General features: G+C 44.7%; 1 protein-coding gene across 2 annotated transcripts in view; it reads left to right on the top strand.

The window, feature by feature from the left end:
* MYOM1 (myomesin 1) overlaps nt 1-13,179 on the top strand; it is a 123,879-nt gene extending 110,700 nt beyond the window's left edge. For both annotated transcript variants that reach the window (XM_088833416.1, XM_055417149.2), the window contains 6 exons: nt 133-238; nt 4,575-4,738; nt 6,637-6,673; nt 6,915-6,937; nt 8,881-8,936; nt 11,729-13,179. In XM_088833416.1, the coding sequence (XP_088689542.1) occupies nt 133-238; nt 4,575-4,738; nt 6,637-6,673; nt 6,915-6,937; nt 8,881-8,936; nt 11,729-12,022 (680 nt within the window). In that variant the 3' untranslated portion in view covers nt 12,023-13,179. The remainder of the gene's footprint in view (nt 1-132; nt 239-4,574; nt 4,739-6,636; nt 6,674-6,914; nt 6,938-8,880; nt 8,937-11,728) is intronic.
* Nucleotides 13,180-14,427: the final 1,248 nt, after the last annotated feature.

The raw sequence follows: 14,427 nt of genomic DNA, 5'->3' as shown, positions 1-14,427 counted from the left end.
CCAGGGAATCTTCCCGACTCAGGGATTGAACCTGTGTCTCCTGCATTGGCAGGGGAATTCTTTACCACTGAGCCACCTGGGAAGCCTGGGATGGGCTTACTGGTGTGTTAAATACGTGTTTTCTTCTGGCAGCTTTGTCTGCAACAGATCTGAAGATCCAGAGCACAGCTGAGGGCATCCGGCTATACTCTTTTGTTACTTACTACGTGGATGATCTGAAAGTTAACTGGTCCCACAAGTAAGTGAATAAAAACCTAACTGCTGTATGGACGTCCTTTCTCCACTCAGAGGAAGGACTGGGGCAAACAGCAGCTCTCTGCTGCACTCAGGTAAGGAGTCTTCTTACTTCTCAGGTCTGATGTTGAGAAGGGTAGGACAGAAACATCCAGGCCATCCCTTCAGTGGGAGGTTAGCACTCTCCCTTAGCATGGATGTGGTGAGGCCAGTCGTGGCTTGGAGCATCTGTCTCTGTGATCTGTTGCTGTTCAGTCGCTCAGTTGTGTCTGACTCTTTGCGACCCCGTGGACTGCAGCATGCTAGGTTCCTCTGTCCTCCACTATCTCCCAGAGTTTGCTCAAACTCATGTCATTGAGTCGGTGATACCATCCAACCATCTCATCCTCTGTCGCCCCCTTCTCAAATCACAATTTGTAGATGCCTCTGTAACATTACCTCCACCTCCACACAATCACGCTTTGCCAGGTTCTTGTCTGGTCTTTCCAAACACACCTAACCTGTGCTGTGCTCTGGACAAAACTGCAGCAGCCTGCACCAAGTTTCCTGTTGCGTGACTTAAAGCTCATTGACCCCAGAAGCCTGATCCAAAGCGGTGCCTGATTTTATCGTCATTGTCATTGTAGCAGTTTGGCATAGTAGGGCATTAGCGTGTTTCCTCAGAAGGCTTTGGCGATCTCAAGATGACTTTGGGAATGTGTATTTGAACTAGATTGAGCCTGAAGATCCATTCTAATCCCAGGCTTCCTTTGTGCAACTGTGGAGGGATTTCATTCAAGTTCTCCTTGGGGATTCCAAAGCCTGAAGTAGGTTTCTTAGTCAAACCTGGCCTCCCATTTACACCACTGAGAGGGTCCTCGACCTCTGTGCTTCACTGAAATTTCCAAGCTGAGAGAGGCCAGCAGGTTGCCACAGAAACCAGTGAGGCACATCCACCTTCATCCACTCTTGGTGTGCGGTGGACACTCATTTACAAAGTCCTTGTGTGCCCTGCCGAGCCGAAGGTCATTGTGGCTCCCTGGGAGGAGTCAAACAACAGCGTTTACTTAGAGCTTCCCTTCAGTGGTGTTGGCTTAAAAAATAGTCACAACCTAAAAGTTGAGAGTTATGTTTTATTTGCTGCAAATTTTTAGGACTTAAGCCTGGGAGGCAGCTTCTCAAGTAGCCCTGAGAGAACTGTTCTGAGGAGGTGTGGGGATCTGCAACAAAGAGAAAGTAGTCTGAACATCAGAAGTATTTTTGTAAATTTAAGAAAACCAGATATCTCAAGTTAAGGAATTTAGTGCTTTTCTCTATATGGGAAGATGCAAGAGTCTGCTCTTACTGAAATCATTCCTTTCATATGTATCTCAGCTATCTGGGGGCAGTATCTTGCATTTTTCACATCCTGAGCTCCTCAGTGCTCACCTGTAGGGAGTGGTTGCAGCCTCATGGTATTGATCCCAGCTATTGTTCTCCTTCCTGGGTGCCCTCCAGGCTCAGAAATTCACATTTGAAGGGCTGTGATCACTCATGGCGTGACTTCCTTGTTTACTAATATGGCAAGAATAGTCCATTTCTCAGTGGACATTTACAATATGCTGGGCACTGCTCCAAGCCCTTTAGAGGTATGAAATCATTTAATATTCAAAGTCTGTGAGATGGGTACTTCTCACTTTAGTGACTAGGAAGCTCAGGCTCTGGGAGGTGACCAGCCTGAGGTTGTCAACTCTGTGATAGGTGAAGGGCTGAAACCAGGAAGCCTGGCTCCAGAGCTCCTCCGTCATAGTACTACTCTGGATTCAAGTTTCATTAAAGGTCTAGATGTTCAATCTAGTTCAGTTTCACCAGAACTGGGTCCCATGAAGCATTCATTTGTGTTTTCTTGAAAATGACTTTACTGTTATGCAGAACAGCATTTTGTTAGGTTTATTGTTGTTACTATTGATTTCGTGAATTCTTTTTTAAAAAAATGAAAACAAGTGAAATTCCACTTTGAATGCCTGGAGTTTCATTCATTTGTTCTATTTCTCACAGAATACATTTTAGGAAAGTGATTATAAGGTAAAATAGATCAGATTCTAGGAAATTCCTCTGTGACATCCAGGGCATTCTAATATATCCATCTGAAGAACAAGAGAAGATCGATTAATTGAATCATCAGTCAAAAGGCTTTACCTCATCTCTAATAGAATTACATGTTCCCCAAAATTAGAACATTGGGTTTTAAGGAAACTGCTGTCAGACTAGTAAGGCATAAGCTTCATACACTGTTTGGTGTGTCAGCTACATGAGTGTTTTGTGTGCACACAGACATGTGACTGTAAAAGGTCCAGGAACCAAGGACCAATTGTTCTCCCTGTGTTTATGTAAGTATGCCGTGTGATGAAAAAAAACCTGAAAATGGGTTTGGATCTTGACTTTGCTCCTCTCTTTCCTTGGCTGTTAGGCAATTTTCTGAAACTCAGGTTTCCCTCATATAAAATAGGAGCAGTAATACCTGTTCTAACTCATAACACTAATGGACTCAATGAGAGAATTAATCACACTTTGAAAACCGTGACATGCTTTACAAACGTCAGGTACTATTATGTGATCCTGTGGACTGTATTCCACCAGGTTCCTCTGTCCATGGAACTTTCCAGGCAAGAATACTGGAGAGGGTTGCCATTCTGTTCTCTGGGGGATCTTACAGACCCAGGAATCAAGTGTATATCTCTTGCATCTCCTGCTTTGACAGGCAGATTCTTTACCATTGTGCCATGGGAAAGTCCATTATGCATGTTAGCCAGAGATAGAAGAACTCAAGACTTACCACAGCAAAGCAGAGAACTGGCTGCCTTTCTAACTCTCTAGGACATATACATATATATTGCTCAGGCTAAAGTCTATGGCCACAGCTGGGTTCCTTTACCCTATGTTTTATGGCATTTTAATTTTAATATCTTTTAAAGAATGTGGTATATAAGAAAAATGCTGAATATTTATTTGATATCTGAAATTTCTGGTGGAGTTTTTTGTTTTTTTGTTTTTTTAAGTTCATTTTATTTATTATAACCCCAAACACAATACGTTTGTTTTAGAAAATATATATACTATCATACTAAAATTAGAAAGAGTTTATAATATGATACCACCCATGGCTTTCCTAGCCACAGTCTGAACATTTTGAGGAAACTTCCAGTCTTTTCTCCATGCATAATTGTTGCTGTAAAAAAGTAGTTTTGTATACTACCTTATTTTTTCTTTGTCTTCCCTGGTGGCTCAGATGGTAAAGAATCTGCCTGCAATGCAGGAGGGAGACCCAGGTTCGATCCCGGGATCAGGAAGATCTACAGCTACTACTTACTTTTTTCTATTTCCTCACATGTTTATGAACTTTTCATAGAATTTAACGTCATTGAGAGTACATTGTGTGTGTGTGTGAATTGCTCAGTTGTGTCCGACTTTTTACAATTCCAAGGACTGTAGCCCACCAGGCTCCTCTGTCCATGGAATTCTCTAGGCAAGAATACTGGAGTGGGCTGCCATTCCCTTCCCCAGGGGATCTTCCTGACCCAGGGATTGAGCCTGGCTCTCCTGCGTTGCAGGCGGATTCTTTACCGTCTGGGCCCCCAGGGAGGCCCTGAGACTACACTGCTTCCGCCTTTCTTCTCACATTTCATCTTTAACAGTAGTGTCTCTAGACTGTCAGATCCAAGTGCTCTATTTGCTTTTACTGTCTTATAAAGAAGACGACGTGCAGGTCTGCGTAAGACCAGCTACAGAATAGGAGGAGACACACATCCAGGGTCAGAGTAGGTGCCTCATTCATTTTGACAGCAACTCTGCTTCTCATTTATTCTTGGCCTGACTGCTGAGCACATATTTACATTTGTCTTAAATAGCTTTGTAACCACGTGTGTCAATAGATATCAGCCACAGATGAACCTCCTTAGATCTGTTTTTAACTAGTCTGTAAAAACCCCATTTATAGCCATAGACCATCTGTGTGAGACGTGCAGTAATAATATGTGGAGTTTGGCCTTTTCTGTTTAAAGATTCCCTTAGTTCTACAAATAAACCCAAGCAGAAACAAAGATAATTAATACCCCTGAGAAGTACTGGTGCTACAATCTGAGTCCCATACCACTATTGGGAGGTCAATGTGCAGACTGCCAGACCCCCACCACCCCAGGCCTTGGAATCCTTGTTCTGTGATTCAGGGCCCATAATTTCTCTGAAACAGAAGAGCATGTGAGGATCTCCTGTTATTCTGAAAGTCTGTGAAACTCGATGATAAGACCTTCAATATAAGACAAATTAAAGGTAAGCTCTGGATGGAAGCCACCGATAACAAGGTTTTCTTTTGATCAAAACAGTGGGACTCCTATTAAGTACTCAGACAGAGTTAAGAGTGGGGTCACCGGGGAACAGATTTGGCTGCAAATCAACGAGCCTACCCCCAACGACAAGGGCAAGTACGTGATGGAGCTCTTTGACGGTAAAACCGGACACCAGAAGATGGTGGACCTTTCTGGACAAGGTAAACAGATGCTCTGCAGGTTAGAACCTACAGTGGAGATTGCTATTGCTATTATTCAGTTGCTAAGTCATGTCCAACTCTTTGTGACCCCATGGACTACAGTATGCCTGGCTTCCCTGTCCTTCACCACCTCCCAGAGTTTGCTCAAACTCATGTCCATTGAGTCGGTGATGCCATCCAATCATGTCATCCTCTGTCGCCCCCTTCTCCCACTGCCCTCAATCTTTCCCAGCATCAAGGTCTTTTCCAATGAGTCAACTCTTTGCATCAAGTGACCAAAGCATTGAAGCTTCAGCTTTAGCATCAGTCCTTCCAGTGAATATTCAGGGTTGCATTCCTTTAAGATTGACTGGTTTGATCTCCTTGCTGTCCAAGGGTCTCTCAAGAGTCTTCTCCAGCATCACGATTCAACAGCATCAGCTGTGGAAGATGTGGGCTGTTTTTAAAAGGATGGAGGCTTCCTGTACTTTATAGCAGGTTCCCACTAGCTGTTTTACACTAGGTAGTGTATGTATGTCAATGCTACTCTCCCAGTTCATCCCACTCAAAACTTATTTAAATTTGCTTTTACTCTCTGCCCACTGAAGCTCGTTTAACTACCCAACTCTCAAATCCCCCTCAAACAAGATTCCTTAGGTTGTCTGACCAGCATGGTCCCCTGCAGGAAACACACTAGCTCAGCCAGGCTGTCTTCTTGTGTGATGTGAGCAAGAAGAGCAGCCCTAAGTAGCCTATTTAGCCCAGCTGTCCACCTCCAGAGCCTGTAAGCCTGGCTTTGTGCTGATTTTTCCCATCTGTAAAAGGGGGCAGGCTGGTTTTATGTACATATTTTCTAGACGTAAAATGTTGCGATTCCCAGACCCAGACCACAGGGGAGCTTAAAGACCAGGTGAGAGAGATTCAAAAATGAAGCTGTATTTTTGCCTGAGGTCTTCAAAGTCCCTTACTCTGTAGGCTCAGAAAAAAAAATTATTTTAGAACTCTCATTTCTTTGTTTCTGTCTCTTTTATTTCGTCTCCTGCATAGCATAGAAGCAGTGCTTCAGGCTAGCACTGGCACATGCTGTGATCTACTGCAAACGGACAGGCCGGACCACAGAACAGAGTGTTTAACTGTCTATGACATCCAGGATGATTTAATGAGAGGAAAGCTTTTCTGTTGCTCAGGATTTTTAACAGTACCAATCCATATTTGAAGCAGACCTTTCTTCCCATTCCATCTTTTTAAAAAAAAAAAGACAAAAAACAACTTTTTATTTTGTACTGGGGGCTTCCCTGGTGGCTCAGATGGTGAAGAATTTGCCTGCAATGCAGGAGACCCGGCTTCGATTCCTGGGTCAGGAAGATCCCCAGGAGAAGAGAATGGCAACCCACTCCAGTATTCCTGCCTGGAGAATTCCGTGAACAGAGGAGGCTGGTGGGCTACAGTCCACGGGGTCACAAAGAGTTGCATACAACTGAGTGACTAGCACATGGCCGATTAACAAACAATGTTGTGATAGTTTCAGGTGAACAATGAATTGATTCAGCGATACATATGCATGTATCCATTCCCCCCCAAACCCCGCTCCCATCCAGGCTGCCACACAACATTGAGCAGTTTCATCCCATTCCGTCTTTGGCTGAGTGAAACTTTGCTTTTCTGTTTGGAGGGTTGAAGTCTTCTCACTGAATTGAGAGCTTCTAAAATCCACTATTTCATGCTTCCTACCTAGAAAGTATTTGCTTCTCTTGTTAAGCTTTTGAGCCATAGGGACTGCTCGGGTGCAGCCTGCTTCGAAGCCCACCACGTCAGGTCTGGACTGATTATACTGCGCTCACATTTTGAGCTCTCATAGGCCCCTGTGTGTGGCCAGTTCTGGGTGAGAAAATTCTAACTTCTGTTTTTTTCTCTTTAAGCGTACGATGAAGCCTTTGCGGAATTCCAGAGATTGAAGTAAGTCCCCCCCTTTCCCAATGACGCCCCCACGGGCACCCTTGTCTCTGACCCGTGCTCCTTCCCGTCTGCGTCAATGGGGCAGAGGGCCCTGTATTGGGGCAAATGCAGGCGGGGCAGCACTTCCCGCTGCTTTGCTGAGCAGCAGAAACAGAAATGCAGTTGGGGTTGGCTACTTGGCAATAACACTAAAACAAAACCCTTCTTTGTTTGCGTGTTTGTTTGTTTCTCTCAACCACAGACAAGCTGCCATCGCCGAGAAAAGTAAGTAAACCCCTTTGAGTTTATTCCTAGTGTGGCTTCAAAATACAACTTTTCTTTTTCTATTATTACTGCAGATGGAGGAGACTGAAAGCATTTTTTTTCCTTTTCTTTCATTTCTATATATATATATATATTTAAAACCTTAGGTGTGCCACATGTGTTACCCTTCAGTCTCTTGAGTAAGACTGTCTGGAAAAAGGAGGTCTCAGGTTACACTGTTAAAATGGCTCTCAGCCTCAACATGAAAAATCTCTGGGCTGCAAATCACACAGTAGGTTTTTCATCGCTTGCAGCAGGCACCCTGTGTCAGAAAAGTGTATATATTGAGTTGGCCAAAAAATTCCTTTGGGATTTTTCCGTAAGATGTAATGGAAAAACCTGAACAAGCTTTTTGGCCATGCCAATATGTTAAGGAAAAGAAACAATATTAATGAAACTTGTAGATTGGTATGTAAATCACTATAGCTGGTCCCCCAACAAGTGGTCCCATTTTTCTGAAAGACCAAGTAGGGCTGAGTGGCCCTGACCCAGCGGTCAAGCCTGTGTCCGCAGAAATGTGCTCTCTCCCGACCCCTCTCAACCGTGCTTCACACACAGAGGATTCTACAGAATTCCGGGGTCTACAGGATCCCAGGAGTAACGGGTGAACTACCGTGATGATTCAGGCTCTTTCTCAGGGTGGAGGCAGAATTTGAAAACCACTGAAGGTTGTGGTTGTAGAGTCAGTCCTGAACTCAGGGACGGGAACCAGGAGGAGGAGGAGGAGTGAGACTGTCTGCTGATCGTCTCTCCCCTCTCTTGAACTCTCCTGTGGACAAGAAGCAGACCCTCCCTCTGCTCCATGAGCTTCTTCCTGAGGTCTCTGGACCACAGTATCTTAGAGCCAGAAGAGACCTGAGAGCCTGTCTAGATTCTTGTTCTTAAATGATTGTACAGAACACTTTATTCTAACAAAATCTTCCATGTTGACCCAATAATGCAAGTGAAGGCCAAACTGTCTTCACTAAAGTCAGGATGAATCCCATGTACACCAGGGAGCAGACTAGACAAGCTTCATATCCACGGGTTTAATGCAAGGCCCCCCCGCAACATGGGGAGATTGAGGTCCTCATACTGACATGTCTCACCTAGCACCATCCAGTAAGAGATACAGGGGGCCAGGCAGTGGGTCAGGCCCACGGGTGGTGTTAAGTACAATGGAATGAGCAGCAGAAGGCAGTCGACTCATTCAAAGCTTTAGCCTGACTTAGTGGAGAAGGGAATGTATAATAGAAATGAGGGTGTAGAGTCACACAGTGACTAAAGCAGGCTGAAAAGGAGAGGGTGGTGCCACTGCACTAGTGCTGAATGAATGACAGAAAGGTGTCCTTCCCTGGGACCGAGGCTGTCATACCTTCAGCACAAAGCGTGGCGGGGGTGGGGGGTGGGGTGGTCAGCCCTGGATTTCAGCACCCCTCCTACCCCGTCCCCTCAGTCATAGAAAGGGGCCCTGCAGAACATCTGAAGAACTGCCTGGAAACAAGAAAGGGACGCTCTTTAGGGAAGGTCCCGAGGAAAGCCCATGTCTTCTCCAGCCTCCAGATCTCCCGGCACACAGCCTTCACTTATGCAGCCTTTCTGAATCAGAGGGGAGCCCATGGAAGAGGCCACGCTCTGCCCTGGTCCCTCTGGCCAAGCTCACTGAGCTGCAGGAGGCCCAGGCCGGGTTTACAGAGCAGATTGTGATGTGATCTCGGGTCCAGACAGAGGCACCTGTGTGTGAAGGAGATGAAAGTTCAGAAATTGCAGGATCGTTTGCTTATTTTGCATAGTGAAAGCAGATATACAGTGACTATAAGGAGAGGGAAACTAACTAGGAGCATGAGTTCTGCTGGGTGGCTCTGTGCATGTGATGGCTGGTGCTTTTGGTTTTAGTAATTAACCAGAAATGCCTGTGCTTACAGATCGCGCCCGGGTGGTGGGTGGCCTCCCCGATGTGGTCACCATCCAAGAGGGCAAGGTAAGTTCGGGGCACTCCTGTCCCCACTCTTCCACACTGGAAAGGGGTTCCAGTGCCCCAGACTTGGTTCCCACCATCTTCATCATATGCCATGGCTGCTCATGCCTGGCTTCAGTATAGCCACATACAAGGTTCAAAGTGTAATCACTTTTCCACTCATCTGAAGATGTTTTGTAGGCCAAGCATCAGGATGTACATTTGTTTAATGTGGGCATGTGTAGACCTCTTAGTCTCTTTCAAGAAGTGATGTCCCTTTAAAATCAGGAGAAGCAGAAAATGTTCAATCAGAACTATACAACAAACATAACTTAAGAAAGAAGCGACCTCCAACGCTAGTGGAAAGTGGGCTGACCTATGGGATTCTTCATCTTTGAAAGGAAATGTGCTGCTCTGTGACCCTCTATAGTCTCTATCATAGCGGAAAACTGATTTATTTCCATTTGATTTTAAACTGATATTTGTTTGCTCCATAATAATCTTTCTGAGGAGCAGTAAATGTCATGTGTAACCTGAATTCACTTTCTTCATCCCTGAAAAAAGTGAAAGTGTTAGTCACTCAGTCATGTCTGACTCTTTGCGACCCCATGGACTGTAGCCCACCAGGCTACTCTGTCCATGGAATTCTCCAGGAAAGAATACTGGAGTGGGTTACTGTTGCCTTCTCCAATGGCAATAGTTTCTCTTAATGGCAATAGTTTGACTCATATTTTTCTTCCTGAAATGTGTTTGCAGAATAATTCAATAAGAAGTGCTAATTAATCATGGAAAGAAAATAAATTTCTTGCTATCTACCCAATTCTAAATGATACTCTTATGGAAGAGGCAATAAGGCCCTTCCAGATAGAAGGATATTCTTTTCCATGTATATGGTGAGCCCTGCTCTTTTTCTTATTACTTCTGGACTTCAGTAAGAAAAAAATACAAGAATGGAATTTAGGACTTCCCTGGTGGTCCAGTGGTTAAGAATTCATCTGCCATTACAGGGACACAGGTTCACTCTCTGGTCCAGGAAGATCCCATATGCTGCAGGGCAACTAAATCCACACGCCACAACTACTGAAGTCCACACACTCTAGAGCCCATGCCCTGCAACAGGAGAAGCCACAGCAATGAGAAGCCCATGCACCACAAGTAGCGAGTAGCCCCTGCTTGCTGCAACCAGAGAAAGCCCACTCACAGCAACAAAGACCCAGTGCAGTCAAAATAAATTAATTAATAAAATTATGTAAACCTATAGCTGATTCCTGTTGGGGTTTGACAGAAAACAGCAAAATTCTGTAAAGCAATTATCCTTCAATAAAAAATAAATTAATTTTAAAAAATTAATTCCTCCAGGATGGAAAATTCTAAAAAAAAAAAAATGGAACTTAAAATGTGAAGTAAATTCATCATCTTTGGTCATCAGGGAAATATAAATTAAAACCATAGTGAAATATGACACACCTATCAGAATTACTAAAATATAAAACAGTGATAGCAACAAATGCTGGTGGAACTGCAGAGAGACTGGATCACTCCTACGTGACTGTTGGATATATAGACCAAAATTATACAGCTGCTCAGGAAAACAGCTTGGTAATCTTTTAAAGTAATGAAATATACATTTACCATACCATCCAGCAATTGTACTCTTGGGTATTTATCTCAGAGAGATTAAAATGTATGCTCACATGAAAACATGCACACAAATGTTCATAGCAGCTTTATTCATAATAGCATCAAAGTAGAAACAGCCCAGGTGACCCTCGCAGGTATATGCATACCATGGCACCCTTCTGAGCAACAGAAAGGGACAAACTGTTGACACCTGCAATAACTTGGATGAATCTGCAAGGGATTATGCTCAGTGGAAAAGGTACTCTGGAAATGTTACCTGCTGTATGATGCTATTTATATAATGCTTTGGAAGTTATGAAAATTGAGAAACGGAAAACAGGTTAGTGGTTGCCAGGAGTTAGGAACCAGCTTGGAAGTGGGGAGGTGCGTGTGGTTATAAATGGACCACAGGAAGGATCGTGGTGGGAATGGAAATGTTCTATATCCTGTCTGATGTGGTGGATACACAAACCTGGACAGGTGATAGAACCGAATAGATCTAAACACACACAAGCACAAGAAAACAGGGAAAATCTATTATATCAGCATCAGTCTCCTGGTTGTGCTTTTATGCTGTAGTTTTGTAAAATGTTACTACTGGGGAAATTTTGGTAAAGGAAATCTATTATTTGATAGATCTAAACATTGACCTTTTAAAGGAAGAGGCTTTCAGCACAGATGGTAATATAATAAAATATTAGGAATGAGCATTTTGGCAGAGCACCTTTGCAACTGCAGCAGCTTGAGTGGGTTTGGGGGGAGAGATAAAGTGAGGAAGATGGGACATGAAAATGAGTCACATTATTGAAGCAGCTGTAGAGCTTCTGCTGCTGGGCTCGGTGACACAAACAAAATGCAAAAGCAATCAGGTGGAGATGATGACAATGAAGAGATGTCTCTACTGAGAGGGTCCAAAATGCCACCTTAGAGCAGAAGGCCTCGGTGTGTTTATGGGAACTGGCAGCAAATGCCTTCTTGGGGCTTTGATCATAAGTGCTCCCAAAGCCAGAAAACCAAGGCCCCAGAGAAATCTCCTTGAGTGTGATTTCAAAATGTAACTTGCACAGGTGCACACAGCCTGGCCCGGCAAATTTAGGCTTGTCCTCCATCCGGTCAGGTCGACCCCCAGAAGGATGCCTCAAGGTGGATGTTACATCTGATACATCTCCTCCCCTCTCCTAACACCTGTTTTGCAGGCGCTTAACCTCACTTGCATTGTGTGGGGCGACCCGACTCCGGAGGTCTCCTGGCTGAAGAATGAGAAGCTCCTGGCCTCGGACGAGCACTGCAACCTGAGGTTCGAGGCTGGCAAGACGGCCTACTTCACCATCAGCGGGGTCAGGACGTCCGACTCGGGCAAGTACGGGCTGGTCGTGAAGAACAAGTATGGCTCGGAAATCAGCGACTTCACCGTCAGCGTGTTCATCCCAGAGGAGGAAGCCAGGAGCGTGGCCGAAGAGCCCCAGAAGGGCACCAAGAAGGCCAAGTGACCAGAGGGCAAGGGGGTCGAGGGGCTGAGCAGGGAAGAGCCACGCCCAGCTGCCTCGGATCACGTGTGTGCAGGTGGTTTGAGCTGAGCACCAGGAAGCCTCCAATTCCCTATTTTTGTGCCAGCTTTGGGGGGTGTCGGGGGAATTGTCAAATCTTTGTTCATGTAAGAAAGCACCAAATAGCGACATTTTACTCATTTTTCTTTATCCACAAATTGTATTAAGAAAATAACATTGGTAGCATAAATGTTAGGAAATAGTTTTAAGGCAGAGACCAGAATAAAGTCAGAGGGATGTAGACCGATGGTCAGAGGAAGTGCTGTGGAGCTGTGTGGACGTGGCTGGCCTTTGAGCAATCAGCTCTCCCGGTTCTCAGTGATGTGTCGGCATCTCGTCCAAATGAGACCAGCTGTTAGGCCGGCCAGTCCATGTCATGTGTTTTGATGGTAGCAGTGTGCGTCTGTGGGCGGCTGGTGAGCTGGAGCCTCTCGGTCCTAATAAACAGTTCACACCCTCTCTCCCCCGTCAGTGCTTCTCTTGTTTCACCATTTTGGCTGCCTAGCTGGGTGGTCTCCACTGCACCTTTCTTGCCGCTTCTTGTGACATGTCTTCTGATTTAAAGTCCTTTGGCTAAAACAGTGCGCTGTTGGTATCTAGAAGATCCGTAGAAGAGACTATTCAAAGTTTAGCTTTAGGAGGTTAATATTCAACAATATTGAAGTAATAAATTTAAAAATCCAAGGCTTAAACCCTTGAAGTTTGACTTTAAAACCTTATTTTTCTAATTTAAAATATTAGCCACTGAAATATTAATTTTAAGAGTGTTTTAATAACATAAGTTCCCTTTAACTTGTTAAATTGTGTGTGTGTTCAGTTGCTCAGTCATGTCCAACTCTTTGTGATCCCATGGACCATAGCCCACCAGCCTCCTCTGCCCATGGGATTTCCCAGGCAAGACTACTAGAGTGTTGCCATTTCCTCCTCCAGGGATCTTTCCAACCCAGGGATTGAACCTGTGTCTCCTGCATTGCCGCCGGATTCTAATTAATATATTTGCTTTTCATTTTAAGTAACACTATTGTCTGACTTAACCAACGAAAACTTTCCAAGAACTTAAATAACTTTACCCATTAAACTAAGCATATAAATATGGAAAATGTTGATTTCTCTCATATGTTCTCAAATAGTACATGAACTTAGTAAGACTTCAACATAAAACAACAATCAATTAAACAGTTTAATTAGAATCGTAAGATGTTACTAAGATAAATGATCAGAAGCATTACCAGTATGTAAAAATCAAATATGAACAGACTCATAGTGCAAAAATACTAATTTTACCTACATGTAGCCCCTAGGGCCTGGGACTGGAGTTCTAACACCTATGCCAGAACAAAAGGCGTGAACTCGGATTGTTTGCCATGGGGAGCTGGACACCAAGACCTCATCACAAAAGGTAGCTTAGTCAAAAAAACAGGGATAGTGAAAAAAGAAGCAAACAAACAGGAACAGTAAAAAATATCACCAACTGACATGGAGAAGCTCTACAAAACTTACCATCTGCCTGGCTGTAGTTCTGGGAGAAAAACAAAGTTAATGGATTCCTGAAGCCAGCACTGCATGCTCGTGGGGTCCACATTTACAGCAACACCACATGGTGTAGGAACCCAAGCCAAGAGTTCCCATAAAAATGGCCGATGTCTGGGCCCCAGAGAAGCAAATGTAAATGACACTATAAGGAACTTCTGTGTCTGCTCACAAAGGATTGCTGTCATGGAAATCATTCTCCCACCATAAACACTAGAAAATCTGACACAATATATGCGGGACAAAAAAACTGGGGTGTTGGCTAGTGGACTTGCAGGGTGTGATGCCCCAGAGAAAGGAAAACAGTAATGAGAGACTGGTGAGGGTTCCAACTTGTTGTGTGGACAGTGGGTGGTGTTCAGGCTGCAGTCCAGCCAGAGGGACCCAAAGAGAATGTCAGACTCACTGAGTTGAGGAGATGGAGACTGAAGTTTCAGGAGGCTGAGGTGGCTGGGATTCATGGGAAAGGGCAATGGAGGAAAAGAGTCTAACAGAGGAGCATGGACTGCAGCAGATGGGTCTCTGACTGAGTGCTGCTCTGAGGGTTCTGGGGAGAGCTTAGGAGGTGGGGGGACCAGCAGTCATGAAGCCCATGCAGACTGCGAAAAGTTCTCCTTCCCACCAGCCAGAAGGGAAAGACATGGGCATGGACCGAGGCCTCAGACGTTTCTCACCTTACTGAGTGTGTGTGTGCGTGCGCTCAGCTGCTAAGTTGTCACCGACTGCTTGCGACACTATAGACCGTAGCCCGCCAGGCTCCTCTGTCCGTGGGATTTCCCAGACAATCCTGGAGTGGGTTGCCATTTCCTCCTCCAGGG

The sequence above is a fragment of the Moschus berezovskii genome, chromosome 28 (genome assembly GCF_049115385.1).
Source record: "Moschus berezovskii isolate FMDL1 chromosome 28, NW_MosBer_1.0, whole genome shotgun sequence".
Lineage (NCBI taxonomy): Eukaryota > Metazoa > Chordata > Mammalia > Artiodactyla > Moschidae > Moschus > Moschus berezovskii.
Note: the sequence above shows the minus strand (reverse complement) of the source record. Positions and strands in the feature narration are given on the sequence as shown.